Source organism: Leiobunum rupestre, chromosome 10 (assembly GCF_980474605.1).
Source record: "Leiobunum rupestre chromosome 10, qqLeiRupe1.1.hap1, whole genome shotgun sequence".
Taxonomy (NCBI): Eukaryota; Metazoa; Arthropoda; class Arachnida; order Opiliones; family Sclerosomatidae; genus Leiobunum; species Leiobunum rupestre.
The window spans coordinates 20,693,724-20,715,790 of NC_143393.1; the positions used below are offsets into that span (position 1 = coordinate 20,693,724).

General features: G+C 34.6%; 1 protein-coding gene across 1 annotated transcript in view; it reads right to left on the minus strand.

Moving 5' to 3' along the window:
* Nucleotides 1-22,067, minus strand: part of LOC149925007 (uncharacterized) — a 67,642-nt gene that overhangs the window by 35,427 nt on the left and 10,148 nt on the right. The window contains exons 2-3 of the mRNA XM_090161063.1: nt 8,431-8,752; nt 7,729-7,904 (exon numbers count right to left, since the gene is read on the minus strand). Of these exons, the coding sequence (XP_090017189.1) occupies nt 7,729-7,904; nt 8,431-8,627 (373 nt within the window). The 5' untranslated portion in view covers nt 8,628-8,752. The remainder of the gene's footprint in view (nt 1-7,728; nt 7,905-8,430; nt 8,753-22,067) is intronic.

Consider the following 22,067-nt stretch of genomic DNA (forward strand, 5'->3'; position numbering starts at 1 on the left):
AGATACTTTCGAAACATACCCAATAAACGCTTATAAAATAAAAATAAAATACACAGGGAAGGGTTTTACGAAAAACACGGAGAATTAAGGCGAGCAGATTGTGGTCGGGTCGTGATACGGGCTACTGAACTACGATACAGCATCCGCCAGATCGGAATCAACAGATAACCATTTTCCCCGACTGCATGGTCCTCCGATTCCTACCGTCGGTACACCGCTCGTCTGGCAGTCGCTACGAGCTAAATGGATCGCGGAGTGTACCCTCCTGGACGGCTTCCCTCGCGTTGTCGAGTGAGGGTCGCCGTACGCGATAGCCTGTAATAATCTTCGTGCCTGGCAATGTTTTCTTATTTTACTACGAGCTCGATAATTTAAAGGCTGCGTGTTGCGTATTATATTATTAAAGAACTCCTCGTCAGCGCCTCCTAGGGGCCATCTGCGCCAGCCTCTCACGATCCCAATTAATGGGTTTAACGCTACTCCCTGAAATTTTCGTTCCTCGTGAAGCTTCGACGTGAACCCGCGTGAAGGCTTCCATTAGCGGCTTCTGAGAAAACGGAATCGTTCTTATAAACAATATTTTGTAACCATGGCAACTGTTTCTATGACGAAGTGGTCGTTTTACCACCCAATCCCGGCTGATTTGAGAAAATTGGGAATTGAAAATCAATCTATTTTGCGGGGAATGTGTAAATTGTAGTGTTGTTAATTTTACGGAAAAATAAAATGCGGAAAAATTTCCAGAAAATTTTACGAATTGCGGAAAATTGAAACATAAATTACTTTTTAACGGTTTTTAATCGATATAAAATGTCTAATATAATAAATATCAGCTAGGCTAATACCCAAAGCACCACCTTAGACAAACCTAAAAGGAATTAAAATATTTGATTTGATTTGATTTGAACGACTTTTGAAGCCATTTATTCAGGTGACCGGGTTACAAGGCGTAGGAGGGTGGTGGCAAGCCCCTGCATGCCACGCGAGCCAACAGCTCCCTACACTAACTATTAACGTTAACTAGTATTTATGGAAGGGGAAACCGAAGATCTCGAGGGAAAACCCCTTAAACCAGTGGGGAGAATTTTGTAGTATGCTTACTGATATCTGATATCAGTAATCATACTACAAAATATTAATAGTGTTTCATTGTTAATCAGTTTAAACTAGTCTAGAGGTTTAGTTTTACTTTTAGATTCGAAAAAATTAGGCGAAAATACGGCGTTATTTAAATTTGCAAACAATATATTAGACTAATCATGGAATGAAAACTTTTTTTATTTTTTTCGGAAAAATTCTGAAAATTTTCCGGAAAAAAGGTCTCGGTCATTTTACGACTTACAACACTAGTAAATTGTAATTTACTGTAAAATAAACGATATGACCTTTAAACTGTGATTGAAATTATTAAATGACCTCGCCTGGGAGGCTATTCGGTAAATTTCAAAAATGACAAACAAATAATGATCCGTCAAAAATGACAATGCGCGTGTGCGGAAGAGGCTGCTATCGACATATATCAAAGTATCGATAGTATTGGTCAAATTAAAAATCGTGGCGGTCTGTAATGCCGACGTTAGTGATTTTAATGAAATGCTTCGACATACGGTCGATAGTGCCAAATTAAGTCTTGGGTACCAAAAATAAACAGGTATTTTACGTCAACTTAAGCATTTAGTTTATGATTTGACTCATATACCGGATATAGCGTAACATACTGCCACTATTTAAAATTGAACTTCCAAAATCGATAGTTTGATATTTCGGTATCCGCCCCTTCTGCACATGCGCATTGCCATTTTTGACGGATCGAGAGTTTTTTTTAAATTTTAGATTTTTACAGAATAGCCTTCCAGGTATATAATACGTATATATTTCAACATGGAAAATATGGAAGAATATCGTAACTCGAAAAATAAAAGTTTCAAGAAATTCCACTTTGAAAATATTAGATAAATTAAATAAATAAATGTTTTCTTAGTATCGTAAAATCTTCCGTACAAATTATTAAAAATATATATTATATTAAAGGGGAACGGCCAAGCTTTTCCAAAAATGGCCTTATTTATGATTAACAAGACGTTCAATATACTAACACGTACCTTTTTTTGTCTTGAAAAAATAGCTTTTGGCCCAAAAAGTTGAAACGAAAAATAAAGCCAGGTGTTTGGGTTTGAATTTTCGCCGCCATCTTAGGGGCTGCCGCCAGCGCCCCTAACCCCGTATGAGCGATTTGCGAACTATCCTAACTTTTAAAATCGCGCAATTTAGGCTTAAGTCTCTTATAACTGGAACGCGCCGCGCGTGCGAAACAAATTTTTCGCGTCTTCAGCAGCGCGCGCTTTTACGTTGTTTTTCTGTCTCACCAACTTCTCACCAGGTGTCGAGGTGGACGCGCGCTTTTCGATTTCCCGAAATTTCTTTATTTTATTAAAAATTAACCACTCAATATTTTTTGATGCGGTTTTCGCCATAAATTTGAGTTTTTAATGGGCTATAGGGCTATCTTACTGGTTAAAGCTTGACCGTCCCCCTTTAAGGGAAAATTCACTCCACACCCGCTCGAAGCGAATAGCTCCATAACATTAAAAGTTAAATAAATATGACACTTGATCAAAAAAGCGCCATCCAGTAGCGATTTCATGAACTATACTTCCGTGAATATAATATCATCCATTAGATTGAAGGAAAAAGAGCTGAATGAAATTTAAAGGCTTCAAAAAGTAACGCTTACTTTGGAAAAATAATGGAAAATTACTGAACATAAAATTCATTATTAAAGTTTACAGGGTTGCCACATTTTTTCACAATCAAATTCCCAGACTGGAGATTTTCCCTGACTTATTTTGTGTCAAGGTTTTGTAATTTCCAACCTTTATTTTAGTAAAAGTTTCCTATTTGCAACCGTAACTAAATTCCCTGACATTTCTCTGATTTTTAGACAATTTTTAAAAGTCCCTGACTTTTCCCTGACGTTTATACCCATATTCAAATTCCCTGAATTTTCCCTGACAATTATACCCATGTTCAAATTCCCTGACTATTCCAGGAATTCCAGGTTTTACAGGTACCGTGGCAACCCTGGTTTTGCAGTTCATCAAATATAATTTATTCTGAGTATGATTAGATTGCCTGAATTGCAAACAAACCCCAAAAAGACTAAAATATTACTAAATACCCGGTTCATGGATTTACTAATACTTCTGCTAATTTGTAAATGGCGAAGAAAGGTAATAGTAAGGAAAAAATGTGCGGGAAAAAAGGGTGTCATACTTATGGCTATTACGTATCTTATGTTAACAACAACGAGAAAAATTGGCAAAAACAATAAAGATAGCAAAATCTCCGAAAAATAGCAACGAGAAAAATTGGCGAAAACCTCCGAAAATGAAATCAACACAGTGTTTCGCAATAAAGATACCAAAAAAAAAACGATTAGTCTCGTAAAAATATTTTAAGTGAAACTTAAGAAAGTATAGCGTCGAATAAAGAAACATTAAGAAAAAGGTTTAGTAAGAGTTCAATGACGAAGATGGAAAAGATTAAAGGATAAAGCAGTATCTTTTTCTTTGCTAGATATTATTCCCCCGTGGCAAAAGTCGTCGCTTATAAGCGTAGTTACAGCGGCGTGATATTCTGGTCGCGATCTGACCCCTCCCTTTCCACCGCGGAAAATAGGAAACCTTGATTACATTTCTTTCGGGGCGAGAATCGACGCGGTGTCCCCCTGGCGTCGACCCCCCGACCACGACCTCGCTTGACTTTTCGAGAACGGCAACTCGAGATCTTACCTCCAGATAGATATATTTTCCTGTTTTGGGATACTCGCGCCCCGGGCTAGGGTTGGGACGAGCCGTGAAAAATATCGCGGGCCGATTTCGTAATATCACGTATCAGAAACGCGTTCGAAAGCCGCGTTGAGAAGTCAGATATTAAAGTTCAAAAGACGGGTTTAGCAGGAGTGGAGAGAGGGTGTGTAAGCCGAAAATATAGCTGTTGGCCACACTGCTACAATCGTAACCTCCAATTATTCCGGTGGACTGTTGCGATACCTCACTTGCCCAAAGGCGATACGGACCGACGGACGGGGGTTAGCGACAATTATGACTTTAAATAACGGTTGGAATCAATTGACGGCTTTTAAAATTCATTTTGCGCGTGAAAATACCTCTCCATGTTATGGTCAAATAAGCACGCAAAGAAGGCTGTGTGCCCAAGACATGTACCTGTAGTGTCGCGCGCTAAAACGTCATTTCAAAATCCGTCCATTAAAAGTTTTATTTCTTAGTACGCTAAAACGTAGATTTGTTTTATTTTTAAAATTTAAGTGATAAAATCTATTGGCACGTTTTTTACACACAATCCTAAGAGATTTGTGTGTACAGTGTAGCCGATGCCGCCGATTCTACCGTATTCCACATAACTATTCCACAATTAGGTCTAGAATGGTCGGTTATATGTCAATCGAAAGCTTATGGCATGCCCTCGGTAGCCCGTTATAAATTTAAGGAATCGGAGAAAAAGAAGTGAATAATTTTCCCATTTTAGTGGTTTTTGGTGATTTTTGGGCCTTAAAAGTTACATATATTTTTTTAAATTAAAAGAGCGACTTGGTTGAAAATTATATTTTTAGTTAGTACTAATCATTTCTGAACTTGGTTTTCGGTTGCATTAACAAATTTTAATTTTAAGTGAGATTTCTGGCCAATTAGTTTAAATTAACTTGTTCGCGTTTCGCTACCTTATTTCCAAAACCAGGTAACTCGAAAAATTCATTTTTGATTCAATTGCTCTTGGGTTTATTAAGTTAATGTACAAGATTATTGCAAATTTGTTCAAATTTAAATTAAAAATTTAAAATATATTTTTTTCTATTAATTATTTATACATTTTATTTATTTATTCAATGAAACAACCAGTGTTCGTACGGGGACCCCAACCCCGAAAACCCCCGACATTTTCCACCGACCCCGAAGATAAAAAATAAAAACGGGGGTGTTATGTTGGTTTGAGTCTATTTGATCGATTCCCAAATGATCGAACGGGTCCCATTTGATCGAATTTCCATTTGATCGAATTGCATTTGATCGAATGGCATTTGATCGAATGGCATTTGATCGAATGGCATTTGATCGAATGGCATTTGATCGAACGAAATTTGATCGAATGGCATTTGATCGAACGAAATTTGATCGAAAGCTACTGTAGGGTAAAACTACTAGTTTTTGGGAGTAAAGCGAAAAGGCAACGGTGCATACGCGCCTACGGCGCGCGTAAATCAACCTACCCTAACCTAACCTAATCTGACCCTATTTATATATATCAAAAACAACGGGCCGTTATCGTCGATGTCATAAAAATTCCATCATAAAGTAAAAATCTCTTCATCTTTGTGGCTTAATACAGTTAAAGCAATGAATTATTCCATCATTATTCCTTCTGCACTTCATATTGACATTCGGTAAAATAAAAACATACCAACTGGTACTATAAATACTTTTGAATTCGATCAAATAGTATTCGATCATTTGAAGGTTCGGTCTTATGAAACAAATGACAAATGGGATTCGATCAAATGGAATTTCGATCAATTGCAACGTATAATGATCGACTGTCGATCACATATTTTTCGATCAAATGGACCAACACCATTTTGATACATCGTGGGGATTGTGTGTACTTAAATGTCCGTGACATCTTGTTATCGACTCTTACCTTCGAAATATGTTAAATTCCAGAAATATAAACCACTAAAGTTATACTATATTCCTTAGGCAATTTCTTGTTAAATTTTTTAAAATGTTTATGGCCATAAATTAATTCCTCCAAATTTTGACCCCCCGGCCGATTCAAAGGGATTTTCAAGACAATAAGAACGGTTTTTCGCTTTTAAAAATAAATCAGGCTGACTTCTAAAAATAGAGAAGCTGCCGCCATCTATTGACTGTAGACGAAAACCTTCGAGATATATGCGTAGAGTAGGCGATAGCATAAATTGCAAGGTATACTGGGTAAAAATTCTTTCGGGAAACATTGAGCGCCTTCAAACGGTAGAAACCTTTAAAAATAGTCAAGTGGTTATAGATTTGCTTTAAAGTTTACCGTTAAACTTTAATCAATTAAAGTTTAACTGTTAAAGGAAGTCATACTTAAAATTTGGTGATAAGTTATGTTTTTAAATATTTTTACTTTTTTAATAGAAAAACAGATTAATAAGTTAAACTTAATTTAACGACGACTCTGACATTAGTATTATTATTGTGATAGTATTGTTAAGTCTCTGACTAGAAAATTGTAAAGAAATTAAAGACTTAGACTAGAACACGTTTTTAACCTAGGCGTAGTGAAGCAGCCCCTATGTTTCGAAAATTTGACCACGGCCAACCTAGATCGCGGAAGCGCGTTATAGAAGTGGGCAGTACTATGAAAAATTTCCGGGAACATTTTAACAAGTTAGCTAAGACCAAAACAATTTATGCTATCGCCTATTGATGGCTTTTAAAATTGATTTTGGGCGTGAAAATACATGTCCATGTTATGGTCAAAAAAGCAAGTAAAAAAGGCTGTTTGCCCAAGACATGTAGTGGCACTGTCGCGCGCAAAAACGTCATTTCAAATTCGGTCAATTGCTTGAACCAAAATAGGCTTAAATCGAAACGCTTTCAGCATTTTCTATATTTGACTTCTCTCGATCGCTCGAGGTAACTCCAATCAACATTTTATGTTCAATGCGTGCTCGGATCTACTTCAAACAATTCTACTGTGCTCCGAGATTACACCAAAACAAAATTTTATGTTTCTTGCGTGCTCGGATCTACTCCAAACAATTCTACTGTACCCCGAGATTACACCAAAACAAAATTTTATGTTTCTTGCGTGCTCGGATCTACTCCAAACAATTCTACTGTACCCCGAGATTACACCAAAACAAAATTTTATGTTTCTTGCGTGCTCGGATCTACTCCAAACAATTCTACTGTACCCCGAGATTACACCAAAACAAAATTTTATGTTTCGTGCGTGCTCGGATCTACTCCAAACAATTCTACTGTACCCCGAGATTACACCAAAACAAAATTTTATGTTTCTTGCGTGCTCGGATCTACTCCAAACAATTCTACTGTACCCCGAGATTACACCAAAACAAAATTTTATGTTTCGTGCGTGCTCGGATCTACTCCAAACAATTCTACTGTACCCCGAGATTACACCAAAACAAAATTTTATGTTTCTTGCGTGCTCGGATCTACTCCAAACAATTCTACTGTACCCCGAGATTACACCAAAAAAATATTTTATGTTTCTTGCGTGCTCGGATCTTCTCCAAACAATTCTACTGTGCTCCGAGATTACACCAAAACAAAATTTTATGTTTCGTGCGTGCTCGGATCTACTTCGAGTAGCTCTCCCGTGTTCCATTTGCCAGCTCTTGAGCACTCAAGATCACCCCAATCAACATTCCATGTAGCAAGCGCGTTCGGATCTACCACGAACAATTTTCCTGTGTTCTATTTGACTGCTCCCGGAGGCTCCAAGGTTACCCCAAAACCACATTACACGTTTCATACGTTCTCAAATCTACTCTGAACAATTTGCCGTGCTCCATTGAAGTCGGAGCTAGTCTCGAGCAGTCAAATAAATGCTATAACGTTCTCGGAACAAGCAACTGCCACAATGGTAGCCAATTTTAGCAAATAAATGAATTATAAATATGAAAATTTAACTTACAATATTCCGTCGAGTGTTGAGCGGAAGCGTCTCCGTTACTTTCTGTAGTGGACACCGAGATATTATCCGATTGGTCAGTGTCCACCGTGTTCTTGGAACGGTTGATCAATAACTGGTCAATTATGGACGTCAGACTTCTTTCCTTTTTGCAATCGGGGTTGTTGCTTGTCGCGAAACTGTAATTCAATAAAAATGACTTATTAGTAATCAGCGTAATTATTAGGGATACTATCGGCCGATATTAACAAAGTTATCTATCATAACAGTAGTGTATATGATTAAATCATTGTAAAAGACGGTTCAGTGCACTGTAATACCATTTTATTCCAATTTTTCATGAAAACGTTTGCAAGCGCATATCCGAATATGTTTCTCTTCATTTTAAGTGATACATATTTTCTATCAAGTCGAATATCGTTGTTTTTTTATTTGTTTACACTAGTTACCCCCTGTATAAAAAAGGAATGATCTAGCTTCTGAAGTCTACCGTACGTTTGGCGGCCAATCAAATCAAATATTATCCTTAGTTAATCGAGAATTTTCCTATTTTTAATTGCTTGTCTGACAATATTTTTCTATTACCGGTAACGGCCAATAACGGCTGAAGCGAAGCCGATATTGGGCGATATCAATTTTAGAAAAATAGGCCGATATATCGGTGCATCCCTAGTAAATATGAAGAATTCCTCAGAATGTTCGTACCTTTCCATGGGTTTTTTAAGTTTCTCCATTTGAGCCTCGAATACGGCGCCCCCTAGTGAGATATTTTGCAAGCTAAGGCGGTCGGGAGATGGGTATTTCGCGGATCCAGTTCGGCGGCTGTGGTGTCCGGCGACGATAGGGGCAGTGGTCAAGGGACGAGGATGGCGATGATCCGCCAGGAGGGGCGACTCTAACATCTTCTCCGGTTCCCTAACTGCATGCTCAACAACTTGCGCAACTTGAGGGTGACAAATGCAAATACGTCGGATGTTCACTCATCCGCTCATAATCAGCCGAAGCGTGAAACATTCTTTAGACTATTCTGTAAAGATAGAAATGAAAAAAATTAATGCAATTTCCTTGACGATTGTATAATCATTCGGCGATTTATAATCAGTAGTATAATTTTTTACAATTTAAACTTGTATTTAAATTGTCAATAATTTTAAATTAACCGCCAAATTTTCGATTATTCATAGAATATTCGGTTAACTGTTTATTTATGGATATTATTCGCGGTTATAAAACGATTTAATATACAAAAAATAAGTTTTAATTCGGATAATTTTCGGTTATGGATAAAACCAAAAAAAATGTTATTTCTTTTCCGAACCCTTAGATCAACCAAGAATGTATTTATAGTTTTTTAGTATATAAGATTTTGGTTAATATCTCTAATTTAATAATATCTAACATATATCACTTTATTTAGCGGACTATATTTTCGGCGGAGGTCGAAATATCCCCGCCTTGAATCAGGGCTGACTTAAATCAATTTTGATACAGTATTTTTAAAAAAAAAAACCTCGTCAATTGCTATAATTAAGATTTAAATATAATATTTCTTGTACTTCCCCAGTAATGTTGCATTGGAATCTACCTGTGGTTGGGGATTCCGCCGAATTTGTTTTGTAAAGTACCTACCCAAATAGGTTTAAAAAAAAACTTCTATATGATTATTAGCTTAAATTGAATAAAATCATTATACATATATATATGGATTAAGTCTTTAAGAAATTAAAACATATTTGTTTATATAAAACTTTGAAATTTTAATTAAAATCAAAAAAATTCATAAAAATCCGATTTATAATAAAAAAAAGTGTATTTATTTATTTTTATAAATCCGAACATGCCCAATCCTGCCTTTGATAGACTTCAAAAGTGACGTATAGCTCTTTATATAAAATACGAGAGGTCACGTGATTACGTTAGATTCATCGTGCAGTGACATTTAGAGAGCGCGCGCATATTTTTGTTTTTGTTGAGCTCGCGCGAAAACGCACGAGACCCTCTACACGGAAATATTAGGAAGCGCGCGCTCCAAAAAATATCACTTTTTATACATGTATGCGTATATATTATTTTATAGAAAGGGCTATTACCGGCATAGAATAAACTTTACACTTGCATAAAAATACTATTCAGATTTATTTAACCGAAATGTTTTTGATAAACGATCTCGTGATTGTATTAAAAATAGAGTTATTAAATGATACGTCCTCAGAGGCGCACGAAGGGGAATATTTATGGTTGGTTCGAATACCAATTATTTGGCAGTTTTCACGACTTCCACTTCGACCTACGCACTCCGTGTCGGCATTTTTATCACGGGCGGGGGGGGGGGGGAGGCAAAGAGGGCAAGGCGACCCACAAGGGGGCGGGCGAGCGAAGTGATTTTGCAGAAAACGGTTCAAAGGCTTGTTCTATCTCGCGTCTAATCGGGCAGTTGGGGTTGATTGAATGGCTGACCCTTCGAAATCTAGGACGCCGTCAGCTCATTAATCAATACTGTCTTCCTAACTAACGTCCATAATCCCCATCTTACGGTAATTTTTCCATAGTTTCGAGTTAAAATTCAAATGACGTTATTGCGTAACTCATCAAATATTAATTAACGCTCCAAGACACATGGTGCCGCTGTTAATCGCCTATTATACTTCAATATATTTGTTAAAATAAACAAAAGTAGATTCTCTATAGCAATGCCATTTCAATGCCAATGAAATTGCATGCAGTAATTAAATATAATAAAGATTATTTTAAAATTTAGTTAAAATTACTGCAGCGTTTAAATTATTAATACAATTGTTAAGGAACAAACGCATAAATATCTGCAGCATTTTGAATATGAATACCACAAGTAACATAATAACAATAAGTATGACACTTACGTCGTTAGCATTGTTTCAATTATAACTTCCTGACCGAATCTTTTTTCGAAACTAAAATTATCGCCAAGCTCCGACTTGGACTTGCACTCGAGCTGAGTATCACGTTATCGTCTTTGGTAAGAGAATATTTAGCCTTTGGCATTTTTAGACACTCGGGGGCTCTGTGCTGAGAACTAAACCTCTGAAATACAATTTACATACTTATTGTTAATACAGTTGTTATTTTTATATAGTATCGTGGTCTTCTTGTTTTAATGTGTCTTTTACTAAAGTTACTTTTACAATTCTACGAGTGTGCACTGCAGTCGCGAGGAATATAGGTTTGTCTAGCACTCGTGCAAATCGCGCGTGCGAAGAATATACTAATAAAGCTGTATCTTGTGACGTAAGACCAACCTATTATATTTGTTTACTTGTTATTTTTTACTTTTTAGCCATTTTATTTTATAGAAACAACTATAAAATAAAATAAAATAAATTGGGTAAAATAAAATAAATAAGAAATAATTAAGAAATTATGCTTAAAATCGATAAATATCCGATTTAAATCAAATAAAGAATTTATAAAACAAAAATTATGTGTGATAAATGGTAGGTTATTTCAAATGATAGATTTTGAAGTTTGCTTTGGTTGAATAACTTGTGTTTTGAATATAATAAAAATCCATCATTTGTGAATAAAGATATATAACTCGCTTAACCACTAGAGCAGTTAAAAAAAATAGCGTTCGATTTGCATAATGGTGGTCCTGTCCGCTAGATGATGTTACAAATCATCACCAAGACCCCCTGAGACCTGGCTCGCGAACTTCTGAATTTTAAAGTCTCAAACGCATTAAATCGAATCCCTTCGAAGCCGACGAATCCGGGTTGATAAGGCTAGAAAAAATACCACCATTGGGATAATAAAAAAAGTGCCATAAAAAGTGACATCTAGGGGCAGACTATTTTTCCCTTACGTCACGACTTTGTTCAATCTTCAGAGACAGGCCAAAACACATTTTCTCAAATCACGCGTGAGAAGGTTTTACCAATGCAGTTATTATTAATCACTTTCTATATTTAATGTCAATGAGTTTGATTAGCGTGTTTTCTAACCAATACACTTTTGATTTTATATACAAATTTGGTTTATTATAATATTTATTGCAAATGTAAATATTTGTATAACGCTGTGTACAATACGTTAGACGTAATTTCTCTATCGATTTGAAATATTAAATGACATTAATTTTAACTTAATTTTAAATTAGATTTAAATAAAATAAAACATTAATACATGCAATTAGATTTAAATAAAATAAAACATTACTACATGCAATTAGATTTAAATAAAATGAAACATTAATACGTGTAATTAGATTTAAATTAAATAAAACATTAATACGTGTAATTAGATTTAAATTAAATTAAACGTCAATAAATGTATTAAATTTAAACGTTTATAAATGAAATTAGATTTAAATAAAATTAAACGTAGTTAATAAATGTAATTAGATTTATATTAAATAGAATGTTAATAAATGTCACTAGATTTAATTTAAATAAAAAGGTAATAAATGCAATTAATTGTTTAAATAAAACGTTAATAAATGTAATTAAGTGTTTAAATAAAACGTTAATAAATATAATTATAATCTTTAAATTAAATAAAAAGTTAATAAATGTATTTAGATTTAATTTAAATAAAACGTTAATAAAATAATTTAGTTTTAAATTAAATAAAACGTTGATAAAATAATTTAGATTTAAATTAAATAAAACGTTAATAAATTAATTTAGATTTAAATTAAATAAAACGTTAATAAATTTATTTAGATTTAAATTAAATAAAACATCAATTTAAATAAAATTTAATAAAATCTAATGAAAGTAACCAAATATTAATAGGAAATAAAAATTTAACAAAATCTAATAAAAGTAATAAAAAATAAAGAATTTATTGAATGAATAAAAATTTAACAGAATCTAATAAAAGTAATAAAAGCAATAAAAAAAAAGAATTTATTGAATGAATATAAATTACAAAATGTAATTTAGTATTGAAAAAATATATTATTAATGCGATTATTGACAGTAAGCGTGTTTCTATTAATATTAGTAACGCGGTTCATAATGTAACAGCCAGAATTTAAAATATTGATAGACAATAGAAATATCATTTTTGTCGACATTGAAAACTATCCCCAACCAAAAACAATTTTCGATTTAAAATTAATAAGCCAGTTTTGAAAAAGAAAAGCGAGTAAATTTTATTTCATATCAGGTGACCTTGACCAGGTTCGTAAGGTTGCTCGAGACAAATTTTAATCACACGCTAATATTCAATCTACAGCCAAGTTTTGTTGACGTTGATTACTGAACCAGCTTATTGAAATTAAAACCTCGGAAGTGGTGTACTTGATACTATTGTTAAGCCTTGGGCTCTATAGAAATCCTTACGTAATTAGCGAGGTAAAAAATAAATAAAGGTTTTCATCTTGAACCAATAAACTGCTGGAAACGAATTAATATTGCGCGATTCGTTTGTTTTACAGCAGCGCCATGGTGGCCGATATTGGAAAGATTTCGACCCAAATATTACACGCAATATATAAGCGTTCGACTAGGCCTAATTATTTAGCTCGTTATTCATTAAATGAACGTGTTCTGTGTTTGGGTGGAAATATTTCGATATTCTCTCAATAGGAGTGCTGGGGACCGATGTAATATGAAGGACTTAATTGTTTGTGGTAAGTCCAATATGATAATGATGATTATTAAAAAAGTTAAACTTCGTTAAATTTGCATATTAAATTAAAATCAATAATATTTACAGTGATTTGTCTAATCAGTTTCGAATTGCCTAGGTGATGAAATGCTAGGCATTTCGAAACATATTTAATTAAAAATAACTGTAAATATCATTGTTTTCGTTTTTTTAATAGTAATATGGAGTATGATTTTTTCTTACGATTAATTTGTCAAAAATTTCCACGAGATCACAATGTTTACAGACATCAAATTTATTTATTTCTATCTGACGATGTAATTTTTTACTTCAACGCTGACGTAGACGCGTGCTGACGTCACCGCGGAAACTGTGTATGATTATATTGAAAATGGATTCGGGAGCGAGAAAACTTGACCCCTATCGCCCTCTATGGCGCAATGGGCAGAGTATGGTTGGAGCAACCTCAAAACCTTATTTGACCCTGTTGGAGCAAAACGCGAGTCGTGTGTGAGTTTTTTTAACGATTGGCGCACCAGGGGGCAGCTCGGGGCCAAAAGAGGGGTTACCGAGATGTGCTCGGAATTCTGAACAGCGTCCGAAGTGGATCATTTGGCGTATCGCAAACCTCCTGTAATGGTTCTTCGCGCTTGCATATTTTCGAAAGAGGCTCATTAAGCTAGTTAATCATTGTTTTGGCGGATGGTAGATACGTTCCTAACGAAGGTGGTCGGGTTAATCGAAAATTCGGGGTCAAACTCACCTTATAATGAATCTACCGAATAAATTCTGTGATGAGAACTAAAAAAGTAATAAACACGACTGAAAGTGGCTAGATGGAGACACCGAGTTACAATTATCCAGTTAACGTAGAGCCATCTGGAGGCCAACTCTAGAAGTTCATTTAGTTTCTGGAGTGGGGTAGGAGCCATAAACACAGTGTTGTGTACAAATTTCATTGGACGAGCCTTTAAAGCTGAGCGTTTTAAGGAAAGGGGTAAGATGATTTCCGAATTTTCCATTTCCGACGGCAGCAGGCGCTAAAGCGTCTAACCAATGGAAACTGTACGCAAGGAAATGCACGACTTTTGACAGTTTGCGTTCTCCTTGCGTGGGGTGCTGTGTTTGTTGGCACTGACAAGGAGACTACACGAGGTGGTTATCTCCGATTTAGTTCAAACTCGCGTGGTAAGTAGACCTACGACTAACTTGAAAATCCCTAAAAGTATGGACAAGAATTGGTTTTCGTTTTGTCATGGCATTCGACAACTTAAAACCTAATTTTCTCTACGGAAATTAACATGGGAAAATCGAAGATTTTTATATTTGAATATTTCTCCAAAATTTAAAGGGGTAATTAATTAATTAGAAACAGAATTCAGAACCTGTGTAAATATGGGTAAGTTTGTTTAAATTGTGGTAAATTTGTTTAAATTGTGGTAAATTTGTTTAAATTATGGTAAATTTGTTTAAATTATGGTAAATTTGTTTAAATATGGGTAAATTTGTTTAAATTATGGTAAGTTTGTTTAAATATGGGTAAGTTTGTTTAAATATCTGTAAGTTTGTTTAAATATCGGTTAATTTCCGTAGAGAAAATCAGGTTTTAAGTTGTCAAAAACATTTTCGGTTGCCATGGCAAAACAAAAGCTCATTATTGTCCACCCTTTTAGGCATTTTTAAATTACACGAAAGTCTACTTACCAGCCGAGTTTGAACGAAATCAGAGATAAATCGTATTCAAATTTAATAGCTAAGTGACTTCTACTGTTGGCTGGTCCGCGGTCAAATAGGTTTTATAGCGAAACCATTTATATATTTATTTATTTGACAATGGTTTAGTTTTCTCCGTCGCGAAACGAAAAACGTCATCAGCGAGTCCTTCAATCGCGTGGGAAGACGTCAGTTTTAGGGAACCAATGAGATACCTGTTCGATTTGATTGACTCTTAAGGGTAGGAGCATATTGGCAGTGCGAGGGATAAAGTGGAAGCAACGCTAAAAATAAAAATAAGTTTAAATAAATACTTTCTTGGCCATCATACCAGCGTTGAAATCACTTTTTCTTGCGATTTTGAAATGGTTATGCAAACGTTTGGGGTAAAAGAGGGGTGAAAGAGGGATTTGGTGATAAAAATCCCACCAGTTATTTGTTACAGGGTACGTACAAAATTTCCAGAATTAAATACCTTGACATTTCCAGGTTTTCGCTGACGAATTTGCCAAATTTTCCCTGACCATTTTTGTAGAATAAATGAATGGTTTGAGGTAAAATTTTAAAAAATATTTATTATGTATTTTTAATACATCTTTCAAAAATTTATTTGACTGATTTTTTTAGGGTCATTTTAAAATTCCCTTACAATTCCCTTACTTATTTGGACCATTTTCAAATTCCTTGACTTTTCTCTGACGTTAATTTTGGAATCATTTTAAAATTCCCTGACTTTTCCCTGACCTTTAGGAAACATTTTCTAATTCCCTGACCTTTAGGAATCATTTTCAAATTCCCTGACTTTTCCCTGACCTTTTGGAAACATTTTTGAAATTCCCTGACTTTTCCCTGACCTTTTGGAAACATTTTCAAATTCCCTGACTTTACCCTGACCTTTTGGAAACATTTTCCAATTTCCTGACTTTTCCCTGACCTTTAGGAATCATTTTCAAATTCCCTGACTTTACCCTGACCTTTAGGAAACATTTTCCAATTCCCTGACTTTACCCTGACCTTTAGGAAACATTTTCCAATTCCCTGACGTTTTGGAAATATTTTCAAATTCCCTGACCTTTTGGAATCTTTTTAAAATTCCTCGACCTTTAGTAAACATTTTTAAATTCTCTGACTTTTCGCGGTTTTCCAGGTAATTTACGAACCCTGTGTTAGGTGTCTCCATGGTGTTGAAAAAGTAATCGTAGAGACACCTTTAATTTTACGAGCCGTCTGATAAAGCGTAACACGAATTAAAACGACGGCGTACTTGCTCTTATTTTTAAGATGTTCCCGCTCGGTAATTCCTTTCTTATCTCGTCCGGAGATAGAACGAGCCATCTACAATTGCTACCAGAATTTCGCCTCCATTACGCGGAAGAAACCTCACGCTTTTCCCGTATATTCACTGGCCATATTTCAAACTCTCAGAGTGTATTTTTCTCTCCCAGCGTTTAACCATTAGGTAATCGAGCCACAGGGGGGCTGCAGTGTCGCGTCTCCCCCCTCGCTCATTTCTCCCATCAGTTTCGGACTTTATCAGATCATGGCGTCACGAGGTGCCACCGGTTGCACGAAGCGAGCTCGCGAACGACCTTCTGTAAACGTAACTAAATGGAATCCTTTTGTGTTAGTCTACGATTGTATTACGAAGATTCCTTATTCTCGGAGTATGCGGGGGGCACGTAAAGGGGGCAGAAACGCGTACAAAGGTGTTCCATTTAATGTTTTAAGCAATAATTTAAGCGCCATGACTCGAGGGGTCAAGCCGGGGTCATCGATAAAAGGCCATCCGGGCCACGAAGACACCGAAGCAATTTTCCCGGTTGTTTGTATTAAGGGTCTTTTACAAACAAAAATTTTCTTTTGTATATGTTCTCCCATCTATTTCATTTTAAACTCAATAATTGTCCTGTCAGCTGCAAGCCGAATTGTTTACTCAGACTATTTTTCATTCCTACCATAATCGAAAGTAAATTGAAGCTAGGAGCAACAAACACAAGCCACAAGTTGAACGCAGTTAGCCTTTAAACACGCTAACGCTGTGTTGTATACAAATTTCATTGGACGAGCCTTTACGCTGAACGTTTTACGGGCGGGGGGAAGACAATTTCCCTATTTTCCCCTTCCGATGGCAGCAGGCGCTAAGTCGTCTAACCAATGAAAATTGTACGCGAGAAAATGCACGACTTTTGACAGGTTGCGTACTCCTTGTGTCTTTTGTGTGGGGTGCTGTGTTTGTTACTCCAGGATTAAAGTGTTTTTTTACTTATTTTATCTGAGTTGTTAGACAATAATACATTTTAAATTAAATATTACCATATTTAGTTAGTTTATAGCGAATTGTCTTATTTTAAAAAGTTTTTCCTGAAAATATTTTTCTAATACCGGTATCGGCCAATATCGGCTTCGCTTAAGCCGATATTAGAAAAATACGCCGATATATCGGTGCATCCCTAAATTAAACCACTTTAGGTTCTTATCATTAAATACATTTTAAATTAATCAGAACTAAATTTAATTAAATTAACGTTTGTAATTTGGTTCGCGATTAGCTGAGATTGCTACCTTCGTTTTTGAATATTTTCATAAATTCACCGAATAGTAGAGCGTCATTTAAATCAATATTTTAAAGCAATTGAAAGTTGATTTCCCCGATCCACTTTTATATAGTAGTAGTTCTAAGTGTGATACTTCAAGCCTGGTACATGATTTTCCCCCAAGGGTACGTTTGTGCCCCTAACTACTAAATAATAAATAGGTACATTTATTTTCAACTGATGCCTTCTACTGATTACTATGATTACAATGATAATTTTTTTTCTGATTCCTAAATTATTATCAGATTTTTAACAGAAATCTAAGAATATTTCTTGATGACTAATACCTTTTTTCACCCCCGACAAATTAGTAGAAGGAGTAGCAAATACAAAATCCAGAAATTTAGTGATCTTTGGGGGGTTTATTGTTTACTATCAGTCTGCCAAATTGAAATTCAGCCAATACGATAATTTTGGTTGATGTTGATAACCAAACTTGTCTATAAAGACGAAGCGGTTGTTAAAAATAATCTTTTTAATGTTCTAATTCAAATAACTCATTAATTTTAAGCCAAAAGTAAGAGTTATTTTGATAAAGTATTCAATTTCGCTAAGCCTGGAAACAAGTTTTTACACAACAGCATATTTCAAGACGACTCAACCAGGTGGAGCTACTACGATATTTTTTGGTCGCCACTGGGAAGAAAGTCTGTAGTAAATAACAAAGTTGTATGATTTAAATCAACTTGATTATAATTATAAATATATATATATATATATGTGTATTTTTATGAATATGTACAAAGGTAAAGTCTCTAGGAATTGTAATTCAGAGCAAACTAAATTTAATTTAGTTTTTAATAAATAATTAAATTTAATTAAGATCAATTTAAATTTTATTTTAAATTATCACTGCACTCGTCTTCAAAATCAATTTTTCAAGAACATAAAACGATAACAACTCAATAAAATAAAAATAAAATTAAAGCCAAAAAATTCAATTAAGATAATTAAAAAAAATCCAATTAAATTATAAAATAAATAAAATTCCAATAAAAAATAAAAATCCGAATTAAATCGATAAAATCCAATAAAATAAAAATAAAATCCAACTATAACTAAATAAATTCAATGAAAATCCAACAAAAATCAAAATAAAATCCAATTATAACTAAAAAAATCCAATTAAAATCAATAAACTCTCGATTTATATCAAATAAACCGATATTTCCAATTTAAAAAAAATCAACAGCATATGAAAATAATTTATATTATAGTGTCATACTTATAGTGAATAAGTTACTTATGATATAGAAATATTTTATATTCCGTAGCCGAAAAATAAAAAATGTGGAAAAGCTGGAGACCCTTTCGAACGCGACCTAAGCGTATGCCAGAAACGTGACATTATCTAGAACTCCCCGTCGACAATACGATTATAGAACAAGCGACTACCCTAATTCTAACCTAAATATCAAAGTGTAACGAAATCAGAGACCTCTACCTCGACCTCCAGTAAATAAAGGTCAAGTATTCCCCCTCCTGCGCTTTTTATAAGTAAGTGTTAACTCACTAAGAGATTGCGGGGGGAGACAGAGGGGGAGGGCAAATAATGTCAAGGCGAAAAAGGAAATCACCTTTTCAGGCGCTTTCGTAACAGATAATGCGAGCTCGATTTATATTTTAGACTTTCCCTTCTGCCAAAGTTAGGGAATATTTATAAGCGAAGTTAAGCGTATGGCTGTAAAACGTTTTAAGCGGATCTTGAGAATGTTCCGTAAACGTATTGAAAGTATTAAAATCGTTTAAAAGATAACGTCTGCAGTTTATCCAATAAACCGATTCGCAAATCGAACCGTTACGAGGAAGCATTGAGGCGTTGCCTACGTTATAATAAAGGCGAAACTATAAAGTCCAGAGGAGCTGAAAAGATGGTAGTCACGTGACTTTGTGGAGAACTGCAGCGCCATCTATCCTAAGAAATACGAACTATTCATTTTATTTTGCTAATGGTGGTTTAAATTTTGATCGATTATCTATTTATTATTATTACTTAAAACACTTAGTAATAGAAAAGTGTAAGTTAATTAGCTGTCTGCCGTATTTGGAAGGAATAAATTTTTCTTTAACGTCGCACGGCCAACTATGAACACGAGTTACCGAATCGAAGTTGGCTGTGATATGGTAGTCACGTGATTTTGTTTTCCCATTATAACAAGTTGGTTAAGAACAAATTTACTTTATAGTTTCGACAATTCGAGTTGTCTAGGAAACGGCGAGGTTTACAACTGTCAAAACTCAAGACCCACAAAAAATATGGCGTTGCTTTAATTAAATTTATTAATTTAAAGGGTTTCTATTTCAATTGTTGTTTCGTCTCAAGGGGAAAGGTTAAGGGGGAAGACTACAGTGGCCATTATCTACTTTCGCGCTATTTCAAGCTGAACTTTTTTTATCTTGTATTTTAACTTATAAAATTAATATTTAAGTGTAGAACAGCCTCTTGTTTAGTGCTTAAAATAATTTTTACAATTCTAAATTTAAAAGTAGTTAAGTTATTACGTTTTAATTCGGACCCCGGAGCTAAACAAGATGGGCAAGCGCCCAAACTACCCTTTAGTTAGGACCTTATACCTCGTTAACTATTAATATTAGAATTATCAAAATTATTTTAAGCACTAGAGGAAGGTTCAGCCTAATAAGAAAAATATAATTCAATGATGTAATTGTTAAAACTGAAACGTTCAGCTTGAACGAAAAAGAGGCTTTTACTATATTATTCCCCCTTAAGCCTAACATTTTGAAAAACCCTCATTAGGTCCAGATCAGAGAATAAAAATTGAAATAAATAAATAAAAAATAAAAATAATCAGCTACGCTAATAAGACTAGAACCACTGCGCTATCCTGTAATCTCATGGAAAACCGTCAAGCAAGAAGGCTGCTATGAGAGTGGAATCACTACTAATCCACTCAGGAGTGCGTCATCTATTAGCAAAAATTAAACTTTAATTTTTTTTTTAAATAGATGGCGTGCTCCCACAAAGATTACTGGCGATTCCACTCTCATGGCAGCCTTCTAACTCGTACATCTCGCCACAATCTAATCCTGCTTCTAGTCTCATTTCTATTTCTATGGATTCGAGAGCCATATTTCTTGATTCAGAAGCAAATAAATAAAGTCGTTGGGAGGTATGCACGGGCCTTTATAATAACGTAGGCCATGCTTCAGAGATCCAATATTAACGTCTTTATTTACACTAGATGGCGCGAATTTAGTTTGGATGAGTAGAAATGTTTACTCACTTATTATGGTTTGAGTCTATTTGATCGATTCCCAAATGATCGAACGGGTCCCATTTGATCGAATTTCCATTTGATCGAATTTCATTTGATCGAATGGCATTTGATCGAACGAAATTTGATCGAAAGCTACTGTAGGGTAAAACTACTAGTTTTTGGGAGTAAATCGAAAAGGCAACGGTGCATACGCCCCTACGACGCGCGTACATCAACCTAACCTAACCTAACCTGACCCTATTTATATATATAAAAAACAACGGGCCGTTATCGTCGATGTCATAAAAAATTCCATCATAAAGTAAAAATCTCTTCATCTTTGTGGCTTCATACAGTTAAAGCAATGAATTATTCCATCATTATTCCTTCTGCACTTCATATTGACATTCGGTAAAATAAAAACATACCAACTGGTACTATAAATACTTTTGAATTCGATCAAATAGTATTCGATCATTTGAAGGTTCTATCTTATGAAACAAATGACAAATGGGATTCGATCAAATGTAATTTCGATCAATTGCAACGTATAATGATCGACTGTCGATCACATATTTTTCGATCAAATGGACCAACACCCTTGTTATAACCAAACACAGCTTATTGGCACTGATATAAATTGTTTGGATCTTTACGAACTTGTTAAAATGTTACAGGAAATACGTCATGCTATGGCCAACTTAGACCAGGCACTTTCGCTATCGAAGTTGGCCGTGGTCATTCATAAGTTATACAGGAAAGGTTACCTACGAACCTTAGGGGCCAATTCACTAAGCCTAGGTTAAAAACGTGTTTTAAACTTCTAGTCTATTTTCGCTATTTCCAATTTTTTAGTTAGAGTTGGGTTAACATAACTATCAGAATATAATACTTATGTCCAAATCGTCGTTACATGAAGTTTCACAAGGGAGGTCGTTGAGATTATATAAAAGTAAGTTTGATAACTAAACCTATGATGCTTTTGAAATTATATTATAATATAATATAATAATATAATTAATTTTATTTCATTGTTTTCATCTGTTAAAACCAGTACAAATATATTAAAAACAAATTTAAATTACCACCAAATTTTATTAATAATTGTATTTAATAAAATCTTAAAAAATATAATTTTTAAAGATAGTGGAAGTCGTTGGCGAACAATAAACTTTCCTGCAATTTTAAAGCCTGGTGACTATTATTTTTTACAGTTTGATGGCGCTCA